The 26962-nt window shown below is 37.7% G+C and overlaps 2 protein-coding genes across 2 annotated transcripts; one reads left to right on the top strand and one right to left on the bottom strand.

The window, feature by feature from the left end:
• Positions 1 to 212: 212 nt before the first annotated feature.
• LOC119897409 (T-cell surface glycoprotein CD4-like) lies at positions 213 to 18161 on the top strand. The gene is made up of 11 exons (XM_038711093.1): positions 213 to 285; positions 9370 to 9483; positions 13243 to 13313; positions 13409 to 13561; positions 13655 to 13813; positions 14348 to 14590; positions 14685 to 15068; positions 16646 to 16900; positions 17046 to 17146; positions 17275 to 17318; positions 17509 to 18161. The coding sequence occupies exons 1-11, from the start codon at positions 245 to 247 to the stop codon at positions 17537 to 17539; spliced, it is 1596 nt and encodes a 531-aa protein (XP_038567021.1). The 5' UTR covers positions 213 to 244; the 3' UTR covers positions 17540 to 18161.
• Positions 18079 to 21512, bottom strand: si:ch73-86n18.1 (uncharacterized protein LOC564061 homolog). Its single transcript, XM_038712463.1, is given in 5 exon segments — positions 18079 to 18349; positions 20768 to 20889; positions 20989 to 21042; positions 21045 to 21125; positions 21199 to 21512. Coding segments are annotated over 5 exon segments (789 nt in total). The 5' UTR covers positions 21478 to 21512; the 3' UTR covers positions 18079 to 18096.
• Positions 21513 to 26962: the final 5450 nt, after the last annotated feature.

The following is a 26962-nucleotide window of genomic DNA, read 5'->3' as shown; positions in this document are numbered from 1 at the left end:
AGAGTGAAAAAAATAGTTTTTCTTGTATGAGTTGAGAAATTCTTCTTCTTCTACTTCTACGTTGGGTGTATGTGTGTAAGAGAGAGAGAGACACTATGTAATCCTAATTTATGTAATCCATTAAGAACACAACAGATAGGATGGGATCATATTGGTGTCTGAGTGTCTAACTTCCTGTGTGTGCGTGTGTGTGTTTGTGTGTGTGTGAGAGATTGAAAGAGACACCTACAGTGCAGCCTACCAAATGTCAGAGCTGAACTCATCGCTGCACAGAGAACATCACATGTGAGTACTCCTAAACATACTGCCAATATACTCAGTATTTTACTTGTTAGTCGTTGATTTAAGGGATATTCTTACAGAGGGAAGATACAAAAGTCAGGATAGCATTATGTCTATCAACAAGGAAACAAATAGTTTCTACAAATGCTGACAAATCTCCCAGACCTTGCCTGAGATCGCTCTCGGAGACAGAAGCAAAGGGGCAGCGAGGGGCAAGGCTGTAGTATTGAAATCTAGTCTCGTTCGAGGCCACATTTTTCATTTTTTTCTTATTAACTCTTTTCCTTGTTCGACATACTTATTGATTTATCTTGGCCTTGGCCTGTCTTGTTCACAGTATGCCTCAAAAACTGACGCAAATGATCTCAAATACTTACAAGAAAATGATGAGCCAGAATATCTCCAATGTTCTGGCTGAATGCCTTGTGATATTTGGCTGATAAAAACACAGATGATTTAGATGAAGTATAAGAATGCTGAATAATTTCTTCTCTGATTTATCACTAGCCTTAAATAATAATAATAATACTGTATCAGGCTCAATCTCAATGGAACTGAACTCTATATGGGGCTTGTTTTAGAATTTACAAGTCTTTGTGTTGTGCTGTTCCTGATGACAACCCTGAGAAAGATTTCAAAATCTCAAATCAGAAATACCTAAAATAGAATCCCTTGTTTCTTGAAGTGTAAAGATCAAAACTTGTGCAATAACGGCGACAACATTTAGCTGATTTTGCAATCGTTAGCACTGACAGGGTGCTATACACAAGTAGCGCACAAACTAATTGTGTTCTCATAAAAGAAATTTCTGGAAATATGAGTATAAGTAAGGTTTAAGTATGAAACCTAGGAGATTGTGAAATCTATATGTGGTTCCTCTAAACTGTTGGTGTCAACTGTTGCTAAGAAGCGCTTGTGGCCTACAAACATAAAAAATAATGGTTGCAGCTTTTTAACACCAATGATTTAAAAATATATATTTAAAATAATTCACTGTTGTTCAGAATAACTTGAAACTAGCTTTTACTGACATACATATTTACACTGTACACATATTACACTGTATAAATGTTATTAATTAATTAAGTTATTTGTCGAAAATTAGGTATTATTCTGAAGAGCACAGAGTAATCATTGAAATTCTAAACATTTTCACATATTGGCTGTTAATTTCTAACCTTAAAGAGAAATAATCATGATAGCTTGTTTGGTTTATGTATTTTGGGGCACTAACAGGGTCTGTAAAATATTTTATTATGCGTCATCGTTATGTGTCAAATGAATGAGATCTAGCTGACTCTTTACAGGCTCATTATGTGTTGAGTAAATCAGCAGTGGACAAATAGTATCTCAATACAAAGTATGTCAGTACTTAATGGTTTTCAATAACTCCTTATGAAATGCGATTTATACTGTGCTCATCCACATGCTGTATGTGGCATACAGCGTATATAAACCTAATGTAACTCAAACATTCAACAGCACGCACAAACATCAAATTGTAAACAGTGGAAGTGTGAAGCAGAGGTTTTCTTTAATTGTAACATAAAACATAGTTCTGCTTTAACCCAACTATCCAACACTAAAGAAACTTAAAGAAAAACATGTCAGATTTAGAGACCATGTTTGGTTGGCACGTACCATGACAATATTGCCAAATGCTGTCATTTCTGGTTTGTCAAGTAATCTGAAATAAAACAAAGGAATGATTTGGCATTATGTACAATGTATTTTAAAAACAACTTTACACACTGCCTACTGATACTGTAATTCAGTATTCAAAGGTATCCCTGGCCAAATTAAGTCTGTATATTATCAACACATCACATGATGTCACATGATGAACACAGGAAATGTTAAAAAATAATATCAATGTCAACATTATTGAGGACATAACAAAATGGCTGATCTAACATGGTTACAGAAGCATATATTATACTTCTACTGTTTAAGTTGCTGACACAGGGATACCCCTGTCTGTGTAATACAGCCAGAACGCTTGTGAACAGGTGCGGTACAAGAGATGATCAGATCATCTTGTGTATAGACTGATAAATCAGCATTTTGCCGTAATGTTCCTCTGTGGTGTTGAACTGTTCGCCATTAACCCTGTTAATTTAAACCTTTATTCTTTACATTAATATAGTTCATATTTTTGGATTTTTTTCATGTGTGTCAGAGAATTGTTGTGTGTGTTTGTGTTTGTAAAGGCGCTTGCCTCGAATTGCCCATTGAGGGACGTATAACCTATTTTGAATATAACTGAATCTAGTTGAAGCAAACACGCTTTACAGTTTTTACCCAGGTTGATACAGCATTTATGGCCACAGGAGAGATCAGCTGATCTATTCCGTGTTAGACGATGGTCATGTTAAAATAAGTCTCGGAAGAAGGCTGTCATGCTGTCAATACTTTGACTAGTTTGTTTGTCTGCACATTAAAATTTGTACCAGTTTGTTTCAAAGAATCTTGATAAAGGTTTTTTGCGAACCGACGGTACAGTCCAAGCAGAAGGACGGGGATACCTTTTTGCTGAGTTGGCTCGTTGCACATTTGATTTGAAATTAAACAATTCTAAAGTTGACGCTTGAGTGTTCACATCAACTGTATGTTGAAAAGTAACATCTCTAACTTGTGGTACCGCAATTTTAATGGACCCAAAATGTATTTGTCAAATGACATTTTAATAAACAACGTAAATAGAGTTTCATGATCAATATTTGATTGCGGGTTTGTAGTTTGTGATTGAAGTCTGCGACCAAAAGATATCAGCAGGCACTTGGTATCATACCTGGTGATACCATACCTCTGCCAGATCGTTACTGCAGCGACCTTCATGCATTGCTTGTTTTGGGGGCTTTTACAATCATCTGTAAACAGATGCACAGCTGTATTGACCCAGAGTGACTGACTTGGCCCAACACTACCATGTTTGGCCATAAAAAGCAACTTGTTTAAGGCCGTCGTTCTGCTGTTCATGTTCTGAAATTCAGGGTACTATGTAACATCTTCAAAGACAGATGAAGCTGGAAGTCAGCACTTTAAGCTCAGTCACTGTTTTATTTCAAATCCAGTGTGCTGGAATACAGTTAAAATAATGTAAAATGTATTACTTATCAAATATAGTAAATGCAAAAACATTATGTATTCCCTTCTCCCTCCCAGAGTGGTGAGGAGCATGTCAACATTCATATTTAGAGGCTCAGTGTGTATTTATATGTCTTTTCTGTAGGTGATTACCAAGCTGTGTTTCCCTTGCTCTGTTATGAAAATATAATGTCTATGTTGCACTGGGGGTGTTTTCATATGAGACATTAGGATTCCCTTTTCATGGCTATTACTCAGTTCTCTTTTTCATTGTCTGTCTTACACAAATGAACACACACACGCACACAATCATTCAAAGTGAAACTGAAATTTCTGAACCAGTGTGTCCCCCCCTCTTGTATTTCCATTTTGGGTTATCATTCCATCAGGAGCCAAAGTCAGGTTAGAGAATGTTAATTTCAGTACTTGAGAAAATAAAGATATACAGTATATAAAGTTTACTTATTGGGAGCACCTGCGATGGACTAACAACCTGTCCAGGGTGTACCCCGCCTTTCGCCCATTGTAAGCTGGGATTTGCTCCAGCCCCCCTGTACGTAGGATAAGCGGTTGACGATGGATGGATGGATACTGGGAGCACTTAACAGTAGTTAAACAAAGCTATGTAAACACCTGGAACACATTTGTGATGTAGAAAACACTGGTATAAATAGGTGTGGTGATCAGCATGTTGATATGTGAGGTTTCTGAGCAACAGGAGACAGCTAGCAGAGCTCCAAACAGTCATCTGTGCTCCAACTGCAGGTGCAAGCTGCACATTTTTAAACAATCCACAATCCCTCAATTTAAAATGATCATCTGGTGGGTGATTTCCCATTCTGTGAACTCCCCTCATGCGTGGCTTCAGTTCCACGCAGGTTTCAGTTGTCAGTACAGATTCTGATGAGTGGTGTCAGTGTATAAACACGGCAATCGATCATAAGCATTGCGATCGATCGCTGACCAGCCTCCGATTGAAAATTTTCTAATTTGCCGTTTCATTTGTAACATGGTGACAATTGAGCAATGCTCCTCCAGTGCTGCTAATGTGTGTGAGCTTTGCCACTTCAATGTTAAACTGCTAAATGAGAAGATGGTTCCCAGTAGGCCAAGGGTAATGTGCACTGAACCAGGAAATGAAACATAATGGTTAAACTGCTTTAATGCTGTAACAGTAAAGTAGGACGGGTGCACCTGTGTGTGTCGGAGTGATTGAATGAAATACACTGCAACTGCCAGTGTTTTTAACATTGTTGCTGTATATATACAAATAATAACGTGTGTTTTACCATTTATGAGACACGTAGTATGCTTGTAATGTCAGTGCAGATCTAGGAATTTTAAAGCTTACAGCTGCGGAACATATTACATTTGCAGACAAACTATTGTCACTAATAGACAGTTAACCTTCCTAGAGTGTAGCAGAACAGAAGAGCAGTTGTCTATTTCAAACTGAAATTAGTTTTGACGACCACTGTACTGTCAATTTTCTACTTTTTTACTTTAAGTGAAGCAGTGACGTGAATATTACTTTGAACAAATATATTTTTGAGGGTGTTAATGCCTTTATTATATAATTGATAGTGTAGATATAGACAGACAATGTGGTATGAAATGCAACTAACGTCCACAGCTTGAATCGAACCAGAGATGTTGTGGGTGGTAATTTGATGCGCCTTAACCTTTAACCTATTGGGGCACCCAAGCATTTTATAGTTATTTGACATTATACTGATCATACAGCATGATGTAGTATTGAATGTAAATACACTAAACCTGAATATGCTTGTGCAGGTGCATCAGTGAAGAAATGCTTACATGTGCAATGACATTGAAAATGTATTTTTACTCGAAGGAGTCTGCAGAGAAGCTGTTTTATTGAGATAATGTGTATCTGACAGCAGGGGTTGCTTTTTAATCTGTATTTTGTGTCTATGACCTCAAATACAGATTAATTGCTCAGTCCCCACCTTCCACGGGCAGATCATTACCTCAGTGGAGAGGTTCTGACAGTAGTTTGGATGTATGACATGATCAAATTGATTATTTACAGGAATTTTACAGGAGATCACATCAACTACAGAAGTAGTTATTGCTGCATACATGTATGTAGGCGCTGATGCACTGTGCGGCAGTTTTTCCACTGTGTAACCAACGTCATCATTAAACTCTGCAAATCAGCTTTATGTTAATGACAACTGTACAGTAATAGTATGAACAACATGGACTGTGCTGTGTCTCTTGCTGAACCATGATGCAGTTTTCCTACGATATAAACAATTCTGCTACGTTTGCATTTCTTAGGAATAATACACAAACATGATTTGATATCTATTCCTACGTGACAGTCGTGCTCGAGTTTAAATCTAAGCTAACTGGAACAAAACTCAAAGAATCTATTTTTCCATTCTGATGAAATCATTATGCAGCAGCCTACAACCAATACAGTAAGACACAAAAATAACATAACCATTGATGTGTACGAATGATGGAGGTGCAGAGGTGAGTGGGAGAGACAGAAAATAACTTTTCTTCATCTACTGTTTCACAACTCTTGAGGTTTCAAAGAAGCTTGAATGAAGTTCCCCTCATAACAGACAAACTGTTTTCAGTCATTGAGCAGAATGTCACTTGTTTCTGATTCTCAACCTCTTTTCCACTGACATTTTATTTATTTCTGAAACAGAATAGTCACAGACACTAACACATACAGTACAAACTCGGTACCTTCCCTTCTTCGCAGGGTGTCACACATCCTCCTGTGTATTTGGCTACCTGCCTCACACACAATTCGTCTAACTCGAAATGGTTACAAAACACACACAAAAAAACCCAAATGAGAGACAGAAAATAGAGATCGCATGGTGAGGGAAACCCTCTGTAGGAGAGAATGGAGGGTGAGGAAACAAGATATATGTGAAAAAAGTGAATCACCCTTTATTCTTGCTTGTGGCCCACACTTTTAGTCTTTTTCTCTTTCAGTAATGACACGATGTGGTACACACGCCCTCGTTAGGTGTGTGACTAATGAGGGAGTCCTCACTTTCAGGTGTTTTCCATCAAAATCACAGCTCAAAAACAGATATGTGTCCACGGAGAAAGCCAAAGTCAAACCTATTCTTTTGCGACAGCTTAATGTCCAGATGTTCTCTAACAGAATATTCATTTTACACTAGGCCTAGAAGTAAAGGCATCGACATGGTAGCCATAACTTGAAGGGTTTGTTCTAAGGAGCAAACAAAAGGTTTGTTTCATTTTGAGCTCAGAGGGAAGAGAAGCAGGTGTGAGCCCTTCATGAAGGCAGTACAGAGGCAAGCAGACAAACCTCAGAGAGACACATGAGACGTGAGCGAGATGTTTGTTTTGTCCTTGTTGTGGTTCATGTCTCTAAACCACCTCGGCAGTGTGCTTCTGTAGTTCTAGTCCCTTAACTGATCCCTGTAGCATTCATTAGTTAGCTTGGGATGAGTTGGCTTTAGATACATTACCTCATTATTGTATGAAGAAGAATTTGGATTTTGTTGTGATGCTGAAAAGACTGTTTTCATTGTAATAATCTTCAAGCTATCTGTTATACTTTGTTCTCTCTTCTTCTAACCCACTGAAGCCTGTAATTCGACAAACGGTGCCTTATTTTGCAATGTTTCTTTTTTGGTTTTGAGTATTAATAAAAAGAATGGTTATCAAGTTTCTCTAAAAAGAAAAAAACTAAAATAAACTCAATCCCGACTTTGGCTGCCATTTCAGTTTCATTTCCATCCCTTTAACTTTTAAGAAACTGTCAAACTTTGGAATTGGTTTGAAATGTGTAAATGTTTATTAGAGGATTTTTCTTCTCAGTATTTAACTCTCATAATAATATCACGCCACAACAGATATAAAGCAATGTTGTAAAAGTAACAATTTAGCAGTTGTGTGAATTATTTCTGTAAGGATTACAATATGCTGTAAGAGACCAGACCACAGATGTTATATTACTGTTGTATTGAGTGCAGACGAGACTCCACAGCAGGTTAGATAAGCACAAGCAGATGTTTGGCTCCCTCACAGGTGTACGTTTACCCAATAAGTATTACAAGAATTACTATGTTGTGCAGACAGAATTTTACACTGGATGACTGAAAATTGATTGAACACTGACTTTACATTGAACAAGTGTGTAGCCCTGTTTACTTAACGTAAAATTCAGTGGTTAGCGCTACAAAATGTCTTTATTACCAAAAACATATAAAAAGAAATGTTCATTCCTCAGTGGGATCCACCAAAAGCAGCACTGTAAAAGCAGTGAGTGCAGGATTATATTAGGTTTTACAGACAAATGTTCAGAGATGAAACCTGTACTTCTTTTGGTTTGTTTGTTTAATGTCCAAGTTTCTCTCATTTGCTTGGTTAATTCTAATCAGCTTGTATATTATCATTGTACACTAATTTGTAATTAATCAGAACAGAAAACAAGAATTTGATTAGATGAAAACATTCAATAAAAATTGTTCATCTCTTCCATCTGCACGGATCGTTTGGCGCCGTTTGACATGTTCACAAACTCATGCAGACGAGAATTTGTTCTACCCCTACCAGACCTTTATTTAAATTCCGGTCAAATTAGTTTTTACTATCAAAGTGTCAGACATGGTATGCTGAATTGCAAGGAAATTTGTCTAAAATGATGTTCATGAAGTTTGGTGCGGCCAAAAAACAGAAAAAAACAGTCAAAACGTTTGACTTAACACCAGTATGATGCTGTATGTCTATGGAGAGCTGTAACAAGCATTACATGTCAGGTTATCGAACAATGAAGGAAAAGGTGAATTATGTTGTATGTGAATTAAGTTCCACAACTGTGAAGTTAAGAAAAATATTGTGTACATGTTTGTTGGTATGTGTGCTTCTTAGGCTGATAATCAGTATCTTTACGTTTGGCCAGTAGGTAGACTATTTTATCTAATATAACTATTTTAACATCGTGTTTCTAGGCCAATAAAGTATTTTTGTTTGTCGGGCAAGAGGCAAATTGCCCTGAAAACTTTATACAACTTTAACATCCATTTATCTTTTTGTGAACTTTAAGACTAGAAAGTACACTGATGTGCGTCACTCCCAAAAACAGCACTTGCTCTAAAGACTTTATCGTTAATTAACGTGATTGAGTAAAAACAATTTTTGTGAAATAGAAAGTTTAAAGTGATATTAGGTCTGTGTGTAAGAATGAACACAGGGACTGGTCTCAGAGTTGTAACAAGGTGATCTTATACAGAGAAGAAGATGAAATGCATTGACGGATGTATTTTTCAGATTTGACGCCTTTAGTATGTATGTTAAACTCATACGATCACATCTCTCAGTGCAGCCGTCCCAGTTAAGACAATTTCCCGAAAACAATTTATTTTTCTCTCACGTAATTTGTCTGTGTTTCTTTTTAGGAAATGGTACATTTTTAATTTGCATTTATGAGCTGCTTTTGTGAAGATTGGTCCAGCAGTTCATGGCTTGAATTCTGATACACTAATTATGTATCTAAATCAGAACAATTATATGACCAGGGAAAAATCAACAGAGCAATTATAATAAATTAGGCCGTAAGCCGCCTCTGTGCTATTTGGAACGTGCTAAAGATAGATAATGAGCCCAGTGAGACCCTTCACAAATTTTGGGACTTCTGTTATCAGGCAGCAACTCAAATAACATTTTTTGCCAATTAAGATTAGTTCTTTTCTATTGGACGGATTAAAAAGTTAAAAGGAACAAAGAAAATACTGAGTACATAAGAATTCACTGATAAAAATATGGCATCATTACACTGCCCAAATGTTTTTATCTGCTGTTATAATGAAGCCTTTACATTTTTGTCCTAAACAACATAATAGGCGATCCGTTTGAGATAGTTTTAAGTTGGTAAAAAAAAAGAAGCATAGGGACTGTGCCCTCTTCCTCTGTAACAACCAATCAAAGGTCATTATTTTGATCTGGGGTTTGATCAACGACTGTGTGCTTCGTTTCCAGACCAATCATTGGCGAGGGAGGTGCAACGGCACTTAAAAAGAGGGTTTGTTTGACAAATATTCCACATTTCCACGGGCTCCAGATCACTGAACACAGAGGGACTCAACAACAGTTGTAAGTATGCTGTCATTTATTTTTTTAAATTCAAGATAAAAATACATATACTAAGATTTACTGCTGTACCCGCTAAATTTCACTGTCAGATGTCTTTTCATACCTGATACTAATTTTGCATCATAAACCTGTAAGATCACAGTGAGCTCAGTGGGGCTGAAATGTCAAAGTGAGTTTTATATATTCACCTACAAGACAAGATATATTAATCATATGCACGCACTGATCATTTAAATAAAACTAAAATACTAAAACATTAAACATGAAAATGATCAACAACAAACATAAATATAGATTTTTATAAAACGGTCGGTACACCGTAAATCATTTAGAAGTTTTTGGTTGTGTTTGTTTCTTTCTTGCTTCATGCTTTGTTGACCAGTACAAAAAGAGCTGCCACAATATATGCAATTTACACATTATAAAGGTAAAATTCATTTATACTGACATTTTAAAAGTGCTTATATTGTGCATTTATTTTACTTTTATACAATATGACAATCTAACCAATAATGTTAATTTCTGCTTGTTTTTCAGTGGTAGATATATCAGGAATGCATGTTGCAAAAATAACTCTAATAGTAATAACTAATAATAAGTAAGTAACACTTTGTTAAATTAAGTGCAGGTGCAGCCCAAAACAAAAATATAATAAATATTGAAAACCACACAAGCACACAAGCTTAAGTCAAGAGATTATATTGTAATCCTGCTTGTGCTGTGTTTTCCTTTTTCTTGTTCTGCTCACTCTCCTCCCCTCCTTCACCTCTCCACTGCATTTGACCCTCACCCTCCCCTCCCCCCTGTGTCTCTGCTTGTTGTTGAAGCTCCATCCTGACTACAGATACGATCGTCTTGGCTTCTGGGTTATAGCTCCACAGGTGCAATGACTTTGAACGACTGTTTATCGTCAATTTCACTCTTTCTCCGCTCTCCCATTTTACTTTCTTACAAACTCTGATCTCATTTAGAATAAATAATACAACATTATTTGTTTTCTATCAAATCTCAACTGACAGGTTTGAAATATATTAGGTTTGAAGTATAAAGCCCTTATTTTTATAGATACATTAGAAACATACATAAACCATTGGCTTTGAGACATTTCTCCTAGACACATCACTCATATTTTTATGTTTTATGTTGCTTTTCTTGATGTAACTAACTGCAGTGCGACCAGTAAGTTATGTAGCTAACCAAAAACACTTTTTCCTACGTGTGAGCCAGGTATCTTAACTTTCACATATATTTAGAATAAAACCCCAGACTCATGACTATAACATTTTAAATCCATAAGCAGAATTTTAGAAGCAGTGTGTAAGTCTATAAGTACAATAAAATGAACTTTGTGATCTTAATACATTTGAAATACTTATCCAGATGTATATTTATGAAGAGGCATATAATTCATTTTCACCGGACATTGCGTATATTTTGTGAGCAGATTTTGCCTCTAATGGTGTGATAAAGACATTTTAAAAGAGATTTTTAATGGATGTATTGGGCAGCTGACACTAGAGAGATGACAAGGGGAGCGAGATGAGGAATGATATGCAGCAAAGGTCCCCGGGCAGACGCACATAGACAGACATTGCATTCAGGCTTAGCACCTCAACATCTATAGCGTTGATATTTTTATACCACAAAAATATTTGCCGAAAACCTAGTACAAGCCTTTATGGGTATGCATTGTTGCAAAGTGTTGCTATAATAGGTTAAGAGTGAAAATATACACCAATGGCAGTTAATTAGTACTACAAATGATCTAAATATCCTGCAAATGTGACTATTATTTTCCTATTTTTATTATCTTGTATATTGTTTTGTAGGTTCTTGTAGCTTAAGTTAAGGTGAATACAAATAACCAGAAGTGTGAAATGTGTCTACTCACCTGTTTATAGTATTATAGAGTATAATGCATTTAATCTTGAAAAAACACCTAATAAGCATTAATATGCAATGTTCTCCATTTATTGTAATGAAAGATTTTATTTGATCAGTGTCAAATAATAATAATAATCATTGATATGTATCTGATCTTAGTTTCTTGCGCTCGCTTTTGGCCTTAAATGCGACTCTAAGCCCCTAAAGCCTGTGTATCATCTGGTCTGTGTGGCTACATTCTGAATCAATCAAATTACAAATTGTATTTATTCATTTATTTTTTGGGATCGATTTTGATCTTGGGGGTTTAGTTTAAAAGTTAACTTTTACTTTAAATCTTTTCTTTGAAAGGGTCAAATCAATAAAAATACAATAACAAAAGTTTTTTTTGCAAAATCATGACATACTGTATTTACTATAGAGAAAGAAAGTGGAGGGGGGAGAGTGAGATAAGGGAGTAAGACAGGGAGAGAAAAGAGAGAAACATTTACCTTAAACCACAGTCTATGTGCTGCTGGTGCTGTGGTCTCTTTTTTTCTCTTTTTAAGCGTGGAGAGATCCGTCTTTCGTGGAACAGGGGAGGAAGAGAGGGGGTGTGAGAGGCAGAGGGGGGAGGATTGGGATAAGAATCTGCACCTTAACTAAATCAAGGCCCACCACAATGCAGAGTACACCCTGTGTCTCTTCTCTCCGACAATTGTCTGTGTATTCTCATCCAAAACCCACCACAGGCCGCCCACTCTCAACTCTCTCAGCTCTTTGTCTTTTATCTCCTCAAATCTCTCCAAATCTGAGACCACCACAAACCCCTCTTTGCTTCCTGCTGAATGATTTCTCTTTGCATCTAAATTTGATATACATACAATGTTATACAATGAAGTAAGGATGTCTCTACATTATTTTTTTAGAATAGTACTTGTATAGAGTAGTACATACATTTGTGACTGCATTAGTGAGATCCCTCCCAAAGAAAAACAATATTGATTCAAATATTATGAATATTTTTAGGCCTGTTGTTTAATTTTCCCTTCATCACAAAATGAAGAAGGCAGTATATTTACGGTTAAATAGCTATTTTCCTATAATAACATCCATGACAGATATTAATCAGACTTCCAGAATGGCCATGGCACAGAAACGCCTTGGTCAAAGTTTTTAATTACCTCACAAAAAGTGATGATGGTGTTCCACATGGCTCCGTACTTGGTCCACTCCTTTTACAACCGTACATGCTACTATTTGGCCAAAGTAAACACAACATGGTGTGAAATTTCATTGCTATGCAAATAACACAACATGGTATTTTTATCTCCAGCGCCCGACAACCCCAGCAGTCTAAAATATTGAACACTGGAGTGCTCAGAGTAACAGAAATTTAAGTTACTGGGGCTGAGTCAAAAAAAAGAGAGTGTCCTTAAAATAGGTTGAATGTGAGGCAAAAAATTTGTGTCATAATAAATCATAACTTTAACTTAAAAAAAGCTCATTGACTGCATTAATCCACCTTAGAAATACAGAAAAATATGGCCATATTGCAGATATTCCCACGCAGAGAAATTGACTCCTACTTTGGTCTTGTCTTATTATTATTTCTTATACTTATAACTATTGCAAAACTGGACTACCCAAGAGCTCAGTGAATAGACAGCCATAGGCTTAATCAAAACAAGTAAAAGAGAGCAGATCAGACCCATTTTAGCATCTTTACGTTACTTTCCTGTTTTCTGTAATCAATTTAAACATTTTATAACTAATTATATTACATTTGTGTAATGTTATTTTCATGTAAAGCACTATGCTATTATTACTTACCATCATCATACACAATTTATATTAATATGTTACCTGTATTTTTCTAAAATAACTGTTTTTCAGACGTGTGACTAAGATGAAGAACTCAATTCAGTCCGTCCTCATTCTCATCGCTGTGCTCATGTCAAAAACAGGTAAGATATACTGATTGCAAAATGATTAATTTATTATTATTTGGGGACATTTTGATTTTGCACACCAACACATAACATTTTTCTCACTCTCTTAGGGGCGGATGAGGTGGTATATGTTCAGGTGGGAGAGACTGTTACCCTTAAGGCTCCAGCGGGGAATAATTTACAAAAGTTTTATTTGTACTGGACGTTTGAGGATAACTTTGAGCTTGCCTGGCGCAATAACAACGGCGGAAAGGGGTTCACAGGTCTAAATAATAAATTATCTAAAGTACAAATTGCAAATAAAGGTACTGTTCATATTTAACACATTTTTTTCACATTTAATTATTGCCTTGCAGGTGATGATAAATGGAAAAACAACTTGTCCTGGTCAGGCGACTCACTGGTCATCAATAACATCCAGCAAGAACACTTAGGGTCTTTTGTCTGTAAAGTGATGGATAGACTTCCGAATCGCAACATTGAGACCATCAGATATAAACTACTCAAACTCAACGGTAAGAATTAAAACTAAAGTGATTTGATCAATTTAGTCATGTCATCTTGATACAACATTTAGCTGACTTTTATCCAAAGGGACTTGCAATTGCTACATATGTCAGAGGTCACATGCCTCTGGAGCAACTAGGGGTTAAGTATCTTGCTCAGAGACACATGGGTAGATGTACAACTGTGGGGAATTGAACCTGGGTCTCTCACACCAAAGGCATGTGTCTTATCCACTGCACCATCGCCACCCCATGATAATTTTATTGCTTTTCTGTGTGTTAAACTAAAGGCTGTGGGTTTAATTTGTCGAGCTCTACAATATTTTGGCTTTTCAAAATCGAATAGACAAACTAAATCATCAAGCTTACTTACTAAAAGAGCATTTTAGGATTTTTTATGTAACTGCAGCAGTATTTCTATTTGTTAAACTATGTTGACTTTATGGAAATGTCCAACCAAATAGAAGTCAAAATATTGATGAACCTTTAATCATTTATATCATTTTCATTCTGCTCCTTTATCCTGCTCAATTTCTGTTCTAGTTTCTATGAACCCACCCTCTCCTCTGCTGCCTGGGGAATCTATGTCTCTGTTCTGCGACGCAGATTCTCCTCGGAGTCACAAAAAGCCAGTGATTGCATGGCTGAATCCTCAGGAAGTGAAAATGAATAGTCACCAAGGACTATTTAAAGGGAAAGCCACAGGCCAATACAATGGCCAGTGGACCTGTGTTGTGACAAACGAAGGAAAAGAACACAGGGTCACAGTGTCTGTTACAGTTGTGGGTGAGTTTCTGTGTATGTGTATGTATGCATTTGTTTTACAATGGTGTACCCTCTTCCTGAATATTCCATTATTTCTCTTTTCCTCCTTATTTAGACCTCTCCCCAGCTCCTCTACATCCTCAGTATACGTCAACATCTACACCTCTCATTGTCCCCTGTTCCATTCCCAAACACGTCTCCTGGGATCAAATCAAAGCCAAGGGCATCCAGGGAGTTCACTGGGACTTCATCCCTAAATATGGCTCGAGTCTCTTTTCTGGTGGTCCACAGAGGCTCTTCTCACTCTCTCTGGATAATCAACTGACCTGGAAGAAAGACCAAGACCGTGAACTGACTCCTGTACCAGACGTTAAAAATGGAAATCTGTCTTTGACCAGAAATCGAGGGAAAGAAGAAGATGCAGGAGACTACGTGTGCACCCTGAATTTCACAAATGGTGTAACTCTGAAAAGAACTGTACATGTAAATGTTTTGCAAAGTAAGTAAAAACAAGTTGCTGTGTACAAGCCCGGCTCTGTGTTGCCCTCACATATGTCATAGGAAATTTAGTTTGCTTGTTCTTCATTTATCTTTTTGCTGTCCAGTTTCTTTGCTCTGTCCTAATTGTCATTCATAACAAGTTGGAGACATTAGTTTCTGTGCCACCTCCCTGCTTCTGTTCAGTTGTACCGGGCAAGTGTTTTCATCTGTCTGCTGCAGAGTTTATTTGGAAGTGTCCCTGGTGTGACATGTGTCTAATTCAGTGGCTAATACACTTGTCTAGCGCCACTTGTTTTAATAGAGTATGACGAGCTTTCCCTCTGCCAGAAGAGTGTGATAAGACAGTGAAATTTAATTGGACTTTGTGTTCTGAGGATTTATGGTGTCAAAATAATATTTCTCATTTTTATCTAAACTATTATTTCACCAGAAACATTGAAAAGAAACTAGTCCACCAATCTGATGGATAATTAATCCATCAGATTGGTGGACTAGTGGGCAGGGGTGCAGGGGTGCATCTCAAATCTGGGTCCCCTGATTAGCTTTTGAACCCCTTAGTTTTACTAAATCCCGCTGGAGTCCTACTGCAGTGTTTGTGGTTCCCTCCACCACCTTCCACCAAACAAAATTGAATTTAGCGTGTATTTAAAAGACTGTGTGGTGGTGTTTAGATAGTGTTACTTTTTAGTTTGATATAAAAAAAGACTCATAAGACATGGTTCCCCAGTTACAGGCCCTGGTATACTATGTGTCAGGGATTGAGATTGTACAATTGTACAAAATTTGTGGCTATTGAAATTTATGATACCTCACCTGACAACCAGTCCGTGGGATAATACTGGGGGGATTAGCCAATTGTCCAGTCGGATCCTATAGCACAAAACTAAATAAAATGAAATATGATTGAAATAGGAATTTTACGATTGTTTTAATTATTGATTTACCTGCCTGTTATTTTCTCGATTGATTAATACATTGTTTTGTCCATAGGATATCGGAAAATAGTGATGAATGCCTGTTATGTTGTAGTTTCCCAGAGACCCAACCAGCAGTCCAAAGATATTCAGTTTATTATAATATAAGTCTAAGGAGATTAGTAAGTATTCACATTTGAAGGCCTGAAGCCAGAGAAAGTTTGGCAGTTTTGCTTTTTAAAATGACTTGGACGATTAATCAACTGTCAACTACTTGTCGACTGGTTGACTTATTGTTTCAGCAGTATATCAGAATAATGTTTTTTTCCCCTTTTTCAAATCTTATTTTGTTGTTAATGCTATGTGCAGTAGGGTTTTGATACTGAATACGTCATGTATGCTATAGGCCTATCTCCATTTTTGTTTGAATTTTTCTTTTTTTGACAACTCTGCTGGCATACTGCAGTAACAGAAGCTAAAGGCTCATTCGGATTCACAGAGTAAATGTTGAGGAAAAGAGAGCTTTTCAGCACAGATTTTCCCCACCTGTCAGAAATGGCAACATTTTCTCATTCATTTCATATTCAATGTGACAAATATTGTACATTTCTTGTCAATGTCTTAGTTCTTTCTTTGTGCCCTTCTTACGTTCTCTCTCCAGTCATCTCCTCTCCAGGAACAGACCTAATTTCTGGCCAGCAGGTCAACCTGACTTGCAGCCTTAGCTATCCTGTGCCCTCTGACGTACAAGTGAAATGGCTTCCACCTGAACAATCGCAAATGTTTCCTCTGAGATCTGACCATTACCCCGCCAATCTCAGTTGGGAAGTGGGGACAGGAGATGGCGGAAAATGGAGGTGTGTGCTTCAGCAGAACGACACATGGCTGACGTCAGCTGTGATCATGCTGAAGATCGGTGAGCGCAGGAAGTGAGAGGGGAGCAGGAAATATGACATGGGCATGACCTTGTGGTCACAATCTTTTTTACGACAGAAACTTGGTTTTACATGATGTGTTCTCTGTACTGTACACTGTTTGATGACTGTTTCTGTTGTACACAGAGCCCAAGCTGAGTGTGTGGATGAAGTTGACCATATGCAGTGCCACAGTCATCATAATCCTCCTCACCATCTTCGTTTTCATCTTCTACCGACGCAGACAAGTACAGTTAAATCATTCCTATTCCACTGTGTTAGATCATACTGAATTATTAGTATGGTACTAAGATCTCTCTCTCTCTCTCTCTCTGTTTCTCTACGTCTCTTTGTCTCTCTCTGTGGTTGACATTAGCGGAAGATGAGACATCACAGGCATAGACTCTGCCAATGCAAAAAGTACGTAACAACCATTTCCTGCACTGATGAAATGGCTCCCAACACACATTCACACACATCAAGACTGAAATCTGAGTAATACTTTTAGACATAAGGTGTTTTAAAAAATAAGATTAACCTGCATTTTGTTTTTTGGAGCTCTGTGTCTCTTTCCACAACTCAAACAGAAACCTGTGACTTTCTGTTTCAGCCCAAAGCCCAAAGGATTCTACAGGACATAATATCTCCCACAAAGACATTTTTCATGAGGACATCACAACCAATTGAATTTCTGTCCAGATAAGATGGATTTTTCTGTCATATCAACTAAATTGACCTCTGTTTGGTGTGTGATGCGGATCTGAAAATCCAGCCATTGTTGAAATGTCAGATAAGACTGTATTATCACAAAAATGTTGTTGTACATATCATCCAGTTTGGATTGTTTAATTTGATTTAAATTTTAAACATGTAATAAATTTTCTCAGAGACCTTTCTATTTCACAGATTTGCTCCATGAAACAATCCTTGCTAAACTCTATGTTCCACTTAATTATCATTTTAACATTATTGCTTGTGATTATTGCTGTTAATAATTTTATTTTATACTCTTTCATTCACAATGTTTTCAGATTTGCCTTTCTGTCATGTTATGTAATTTGTATGATGCTTTATGATTGATTGATAGTTATATTATTTTTTATAATGAGAATCCGTTGATTCTAAATACACAAATTAGGATACTTTATTACTTAAATCTAAATAGGACCTTTCTCTCATACAATAGTTTATTTGTAGATTAAGAGAAACTATAAAAATGGTGGCCACTGAATTTTTTAAATAAAGAATCAATATCTTTCATAATCGAGTGGTGGTCGTGCAGTGGTGTGGTGGGGGTGTATGGGGGTGGGATGGCATCCATCTGACATATTCTAAGATAGAAGAAGGAACAGGGAACATCATACCAGCTCTGAGTATAGCTGTCCACCACACAGTCCTCTTCATCCACCCCACCCGACAGGTTGTTGTCTGGCTCGAAATTCCCCATGAATTGTTGTCACCCTCTACACAGTGACAGAACAATTTAGTGTTATTATCCTAGTGAAACAGCTCTTAACCACCTATATGTAGTGTCTCTTTTATGCTAACTTGACTATTGATGATGATCCTCAAGTAAAATGTAATTAACTGTTATTATTTACAATCACAACCAAATACCCATGACACATTTTTTTCTAAGTTAAGTAGTGTCAGAAAATGTATTATGTTATTTAGGAATAGGTTCTTTGTGTAGGCACCAAATTTGTCCACACACATTTCCACACCCCCAAAGCAAGCCAAATGTTTAGCCATGCAAATAGCATGGCTCTAGGGAGTGAAATGTTGATCAGTTGGTCACATCACCACTTTGGTCCAGGCTGAAAGATCTCAACAACTACTGAATGAATTGCTACAGAATTTCATACAGACATTTATTGTGCCCAGAGGATGAATCCTAAAGCCTTTGGTTAACCCCCTGACCTTTCCTCTAGTGTCACCATGAGGTTTGAAATGTCTCAACATTCACTGGAAGGATTGTTTTGACGACTTTGGTGATCCCTTCACTTTTTAGTTAGCGCCCTCATCAGGTAAAAATTACAATTTGCACAATACATTGGTCTATGACAAAATTTATATTACCTGCATACCGTAAAACTTCAATTAATAGCCAAGTCCCAAATAGCCGCCATCCCCGTTTACTGGCCTGGTGGGGGAACACATTTAGAAAAATAAACGCAGGTCTCAATTAAACACCCAGTCTGGTTGTTATATAAGTTATTTGTGTCCCAGTTGGTTCTGTGACACTTTTTTTCCCCTGTGGTGTTCTGTGGGCGTGTGTGTGTGTGTCTTACACAGGGAGCTGGTGAGGTTACACACCTGCTGGCAATCCTCACGCCTGGCCTAAAGATGTGGGGCTCCCTGAGACTTGTCGCCAGATTATTCCTAACCATCTCATGGTTGAGTACTTCAGGCATGTAGTTACTTGAGTTTGTTTCTAGTGCGTTCTCTGCCTGGACCTGGACTAACATTCTTTTGTCTTTCTCCTTTTTCAAGATACCCGCATCCGGTGTGTTTTCTGTGCTGCTTGGAGGATAATTTGGAGCGCTGATTGCCACTGCGCAGCACGGCCTGCCCCTGCTCACATCTCGCCTTCTACCACGCTGTACTACTAGTTCCTCAGTTCTTTGTAAATAAACTCTTGACTATAACTGGCCTTGATTGTTCTGTGTCCTGTGTGGGACTCTCAAGTTACATTTGAAGCGCTCATTAAGTCTGATTGTGCCCGTTCCTTGATTGTTTATATTACTTTAGTTTGTAGGGTCCAGCTTTCCATAAAAATAAATCCAAGTTGTGAATACTGTCATGTGAAGTCCATTGTTCTCTGTCTGCTAACTTCTGCCACACTTTTCTCACCTTGTTGTTGGGTATAATTGCTCTTGTAAACTTACTGCCTACAAAATAAAAGTGTATAATCCCTCTGTCGGAACTAGATCAAATGAATGATGTGTAATTGATATTATTTGATAATTTTATGCAAATAATATTCATACTGTTTGAAATAAATAAACTGTTTCATAGTAGCCTATTTCGGTTTTGTGCAAAAAAGTCCTGTCCCAAATAAAGGCAGGGTCACTTCAGTAATTTTAGCATATAAAGGCCCTGGCTATTAATCAAAGTTTTACGATAACCAGTGCCATGCCTCTGCTGTACGGACCACTATGCCTAAGTTCAGTCTCAGAGCCGTTAGCATGGGTTAGTCTTGCTCAGGGTATTACTGACAAGCAGCAGGGGTGTGGACATGGGCTAGTCATTGTTAAAAATAACCGAGGTCTACATGTGTAAATACACATTAACATGAATAAGCTCAACAGACATCTCTGCTTTACACAGCAATGACTTACACACTGAAAATATTCTTTAAGGTCTTGCCAAACTCGATGAATTTGTCTCACTTGCATGTACCGATTTTGATCCTCATGTCTGGCTGGTTTTCACATTTTTCCAAAATAGTAAACTATTGTAATGCTATCCTCTAACATGCACAAAATAAATCTTGTGTAGGTGTGATGCTGTATGCTATCTTTACAGTAAGTGAGACCTTAACAAAAGACGTGATGGCAACATTACAACTATGCACCCTGTTGCTAACGCCAAGGCCTTCTTTGTAAATCTGTTAATCCTTAGGCTCGGCAGGAGTCTTCATTATTTCTACTCATCAAAGCTTTATTAAGGTGCTTGAATATTAATTCATAGACATGCATGGACTCGCTTAGGTGTGCATTTTTCAAGTTGTATGTATGGACAGTATTAGTATAGTAAGAAACAACTAAAAAATATTATTCTCATTGCAAGAATAATATTTACATCTAAAAAACATCTAAAAATATTGTATTATTATAGAATAATATTTATTAGATGTTTATACATACAGATTATTAATTGTTGAGTTGGCCACCCATTTCCTGTCACCTTCACTCTCACTGTCAGTCAGTCCAGTCCAGTAGTTTGTGTAAAACCCTCCCTTCCTCCTGCCTTCTTTTTCAACAGCTTCCTAAAAATGTAGTGCATCCAAATTTGTTGCCCTTTGTTAATGTTAACTAACAAATACATTTAATCAGACAAAACATCGGCCATACACAGAAATACTTACATGTTGCTCTCTGGTGGTTAAAATGGCAAGATGATTGCCTATCTCTGTGCATATATATCTGTACTATTTTACCACTTCTGCTTATCAGTACTGAGGAAGAAGTATTGATCCCCTACATGAAGCTACTCATCAGCACACTGAGGAAAAGTTTACAGAAGGTTTACAGAAGATGCAGAACACATGTGGGATTGCAGAATAAGATATATAAACAGCACCTGGAGCTGAGCAATTGGATGCCAGGTTGAAGAAAACATTAGACAGGTGTCTGTAGTGATTCTTTAGAAGGTTTAGTTTCAGCTTTACAGAGGACAGCTCTCCCTATAGACTGTCTGCAGTCTGAGAAGAAGCTTCAGAAACCAACAGGCTGATGAGAACATAGAGGATGATGTGGCCTCTGATTCTCAGGGTGCCTGAAGAGACAGATAGCAAAGTATAAACATGCAGATACAACACTAGAGTACATGCAAACAGACGCACATATACAATCATCACTCATGCACACTGTATAAGGCGGTCTTACCTTTATTTTTATTTATTTTTTGGACTTCATCATGTCTGTCAGATTGCTTTGAGTTCCTCTCTATGTTCTCTGGGGTGTTTTATAGCGCAGATTGTTTACTAAAGAGATGGAAATATATGGATATTGCCCAAATCTACCAGAATGTCCATGATAATCAAAGCATGTACACTCACATGGTGCAATATCCTGAAGCCAAACCATTGTTGATTTGCCATATTGGATTAGACAAACAAACATTTGATGATGCAGCTCTGGCATGCAGGTTGGGCCTTATTTACCGTTACATGAGCAAATGTCCCTCCCTGTCTCTCTTTTTGTTTTTTTTTACAGGCAAAGATGGCGGTCTAAAAAGTATGACTCAGCATTGAGTGTGCATGTGTGTGTGCGTGAGAGAGAGTTATTTGTATTCTCTTCGTTAGTAGAGCAGCTGCAGCAATATCACCTCTACACCACACACACCAGATGCCCACTCTGTTGCTCCAACAGACTGTCAACATTTTTTTTGTTTTGGTATATGTTCCATTAATTTATTTATTTTCTTGGCACCTTATTCTCACAGGCATTGTCAGCTCTTCTACTTCACGAGAGTTTGTTATTCAAACCAAATTAATTAAAGCAGAGGAGTATTTAGTATTTACTTAGTGTGTATATTTCAGTGAGCTAAAATATGTGGTTGCACATCACCACAAATTCTTATCGTCTGAATTTGGGTGCTTGATTCAGAGCTCGGCCCTTCTTTCTTATCAGCACACACAGCACACACACAGCTCCCAGATGCTTTCTTGTCACAACCTTTACAGTTTAAATTTGAGGGTTTTTTTTTTAATTAATGTCAGGCAGTTGAAGGTTCTCCTTGTTTTCTAAAACTTTTCTCCCATTCTGACTCAGACTCCCATATAATATGCTACATCATCTATCACACATCTATCCAAACAGAGCTTGAGATTGAAGGAAATGTTGAGATTGTGCAACACAGGGTAAGTTGACAGTGAAAAACCACAGTAACAAGCAGAAATTCACCACGCAAAGCCAACAAACTGAGGAATCTCTTTGGAAGAACTCTCTTCTCTTCTTCAGGAAACACTTAACACAAATTATTTAGTTGTAGGTGCAGTATAGTTTAACTACACAGTTACTTCTCTGAGCACATTTGTTAAAGCACGGCAGCGGTGTTGACAGGGATGTGCCGCAATAAATCAACCAGCAGGGACAAATTCAATTTTCAAGGAGAAATATTGCTGTTTGGGAGAGGAGATACCAAAGCCTTTAGGGACCAGAGGAGGTACAGTGCAAAGACAGACAGTGTGTTAACAAGGGCATCACAGCCATTGAGGAGAGAGGAAACTACTCCAGCCTGCAGGACTTCACAGATCAGCTGACACCTGGAGGGAACAGGCCCTTTCTCGAACACACAGCAACAGTGTATAAATGTGATAAATATACTGGGAGATTTCATGTGTGTGAGAGCCAGTGGTGAAACACAGCTTCATATAAGGACAATCTCAAGTGCTGTACACCATCATATCAGTGCTTAAAGAAGCAACACCAGTTATAAAAAAAATACAGCAGATTAAGGTTTCACATAGAAAAAACAATATATAAATATATGATGCACTTTTACTTTTGATAGTTAAAGCACATTTTGCTGATAATATTTCTGTACTGTCTATGAAGATTCTCAGTCATCCAGGTCATAGTTATCCAACGAAGGTTAAAATGACTCATGTGCAAAAGGAATCGCTTTCTAGCTTTTTATTGCTGTATTTTTCCAAGATATGGTCAAAAGCTGTTCCTGGTAATAGTTACAATCGCTAGAGATCGAGAAGTAGGGCTACGATTTATTCCCTTTCCAACAGTAGGCTTTAGCTTCTATTGTTATTTGTCTTTCTTCTTTCTGAGATAGCTTTTTCCAAAAAGTTTGACAATATTTCTCCAAGGAGTGCAGTAATAGACAGTGGCAGCACCAATGCTAAGAGTCCGACAGGTCCGACAGTTTGTCGGGCTTAGCAACAGTAACTAATGGGGTGTGGCTTTGTGAAGGGTCAATTAAATAATGGACTTTTGTTTGTAATGGAGTATTTTTACAGTGTAGTATTGCTACTTTTACCTAAGTAATGGATCCAAATACTTTGCCACTATTGAATCTGTCTACATGCATAATATGCAATTATTTGTGTGTGTAGCCTAATTATGCGACAGGAAGAGACACAAATAAACAGAGTATCCAGCTGACCTAACTTTCAGCAGTATTAACGTTTGGGAATAGTAAATGTTATGAAGTTGAATTCTGGTCAAATGTTTCTGCTTTACCTAAAGTCTGCACTCCCTGCTCCACCAGAGGATTAAAAATGGTGAATTGACGGCTACCATGCTGTGGACTGTTTTGTGTCTAATCAGGCTCCCAGGGACTGAAGCGGGGCATTGGGTGTTTGAGGAGTCAGGCAGCTCTCCTGATGGTTATTGGCTTTTTGGCCTCAATCTACGCCAACGTCGTACTCACTGTACTCTGTAAGTATTTCATTGTTTTACAATCTCCTGTGTTTCCTGCCCTCCAGTCTGAGTGTGTATATCTGCCTGTCTGTCTCTCTGTCTGTGAGAGTCTCACGCTATTCCACTCGCTGATTATTCTCTCTTTATTTCAGCTCAGTGTGCTTTTGGACACCTATAATTGGCAATAAACAAGATAAAGCGCTCTCTCCAGTCCAGTGAGGGTCATGTAATAGAAAAAGCACAAAAGTCCATAATTGTGAAATATTTCTCCTGCAGGGCCAAAAGTCTCCGGCAGCTCAGCCTGATAATGTGCTTGGGAAGACACTCTCTCATTTGAAACAAACACCACTGGGGCTGTACATGCTTGATCTATTACCACACACACACTCACACACACACACACACACACACACGCCCACAGAGAAGCTATTGAGTACAATTTTAGTATCTAACAATAATGACTTGCATCTCTTGCAACAAGAGAAGGAAGTAAAAAACTATGACAACAGGCTCTATAACATATTGTAAGAAAAAAATAGATTTAATTCTACTTTATGAGTGTGGCATAGAACCACAGATTATGTACTGTATAACAAGAAATTGGTCAATATTCCTAGCAGTTAAGTAGTATTGCTATTGTGGGTCGGGTAAGCTGATAATATACATTTTTACATGTTTTCACTTTACTTTGGTAGACTCTTTATTTGCTTTATAGTGGTACATTAGCTGCACAATAAACCACATCTGCCATATGAAATATGAAATATGCAGCACATTGTAACATTTAACTTCACAAATATCTTAAAGCACTATTTAAAAAAATACCACTTCACGTTTTACTGTGAAATCTGTTAGCCACATTCAACCTCACTACATCACATGCACCTGTGTTTATACATCTGCAGGGTTGCCAGGAAATGGTAAAATGTTAGCTTTATCAAGAAGAACTCATTTTTAAAATACACGCTCTGATGTGAATTACTAACCACAGCAAAACTTTCAGGTTACAGTTCATCAAGGTCAAAAACTGTAAATATGAACTGATGGGCAGAAAGTGGTTTGACTTCTAATTCCTCTGAACCAGTGATAATACCGGTCATATTATCAAGTTTCAAACTCATCCTGAGATATTGTAGATAGTGTCTATGACGGTAATGAAAGCCACAAACGTACATTTACTCTTAATAAATAAAGCATTAAAGCATAAAAAAATATGTTTTAATAGGCAATCTGGAATGGAAGCATAAACATCGGAAACACAAATGTGGAAAAATATCTGGCAATGAAACCAGAGAAAGTTCATATTGTAAATGATAATTATTTTACAGCCACAAGGGAGCTCATATAAACTCAATTATTCCAGCAACAGCAGCAATAAAATCTTACAGAGATTCACAGACTGTACTAAAGAGCATCATATGTTTGAAGAGGGACAAGTTAGTCTTGAGTGAGAAAACACAACAGTATGAAAATTACATTCGTTTTTAGTCACACTTTCGTGGGTCGGTCCACCACTTGGGTCCAGACTGAAATATCTCAACCGCTACTGGTTGATTGCCATGAATTTCTTTAGGGCCTACAGGTAATCATGGTACTCAGAGGATGAATCCTACAGACTTTGGTGATCTTCTTATTCTTTTACTAGCGCCACCATGAGGTTGTCATTTGTAGCTTTGTGTGAAATGTCTTGTCAATTACTGGATGGATGACATGAGATTTTGTACAGACATCTGTGTCCCCTCAGGATGAATTGTAGCTTTGGTGATCCCTTAACTTTTTTTATCTAGCGCCATCATCCTGCCTGCGAAAAAAGCTATCGGTCCATCAGCTCCCATCAGCCTCTGCTCTGTACATTTTAGTGCTAATTAGCAAATGTTAGCATGCTAACATGTTAAGCCAAGATGGTTAAAAAAACATTAACATTTTAGCATTGTCATCATGAGCATGTTAGCATGCTGACATTAGCATTTAGCACACAGACAGTCTCTCCCCCCTCCCCTCCCAGTGATTGGCATGCTGTTGCCAGGCGCTTCCCTGGATTCTTCATCTCTGGGTTTGAACTTCACCTTGGTTCAAAGACGTAACATCCAGCTGTGTGATGACACGCCCTGGGACAGAGCTGTTCAAAGACAGGTGGCAGGATGTAGATCAAACATGTACACGATCTTCATTTCCTGCTGTCTTTGATTTACTGCTCCCCTCATCCTTTTATCTTGCCCTTTCTCTCATTAACAGTTAAGCAGTGTAGGGATTGTCCTGAAGGATCATCTTGGGGATCAGTGTTAACACTTCAGCAGTGACAAGCTGTACTGGCTGAACAGTAGAGATGGGCAGCCATCTTACCATACTGCACACTATAGAACAGCATGTGAGAGTGTGTATGTGTGTGGTAAATGTGCGTATGGGGATGAACTGAACACAACTTTTCAACCGACTTCATAGATAGAAATGATCCCTTTGTCTGCAGAGCCCTGCTGACCAGCACAGGTGTTCCTCATTCCCATTAATTGGGTTGGTTACTGTGTGCTGTCAGCAAGAGAAGAAAATTAAAGACACGAGGGGGTGTGTGTGTGTGTGTGTGTGTGTGTGTGTGTGTGTGTGTGCGCGCGCGTGCGCGTGCACATGTGTGTAAAGGTGGGAAGCATCTTTGCAAGGCAAGGTCACTTTACAGAGTCTTTACTTTTGCAAAGAGATAGTTTAAGATTAGATGTTAGATTTAAGTTAAGGCCACAGTAGGTATTTTTCACAGCAGATATTTGGATCTGTCAGTTCTTTTAAATATTTTTTTCTTTTTACCACTGCCTTTAATTAAATCAAATGTAAGGCTGTAGATTAATATCGTACACTGCACTATGAATTTTGTCCTGTTTTACCCTGTTTTTGTTTCCTATTTAACTCTTTAAATTTAATTTCCCTTTGTTGCCTTTGTGTTTTATGTAAAGCATGTTTTTGAAATGTGTTATG

The sequence above is a fragment of the Micropterus salmoides genome, unplaced genomic scaffold (assembly GCF_014851395.1).
Source record: "Micropterus salmoides isolate LMB-PRFRI ecotype aquatic unplaced genomic scaffold, ASM1485139v1 Ms_hic_scaffold_11, whole genome shotgun sequence".
In the NCBI taxonomy this organism is placed as follows: Eukaryota; Metazoa; Chordata; class Actinopteri; order Centrarchiformes; family Centrarchidae; genus Micropterus; species Micropterus salmoides.
Note: the sequence above shows the minus strand (reverse complement) of the source record. Positions and strands in the feature narration are given on the sequence as shown.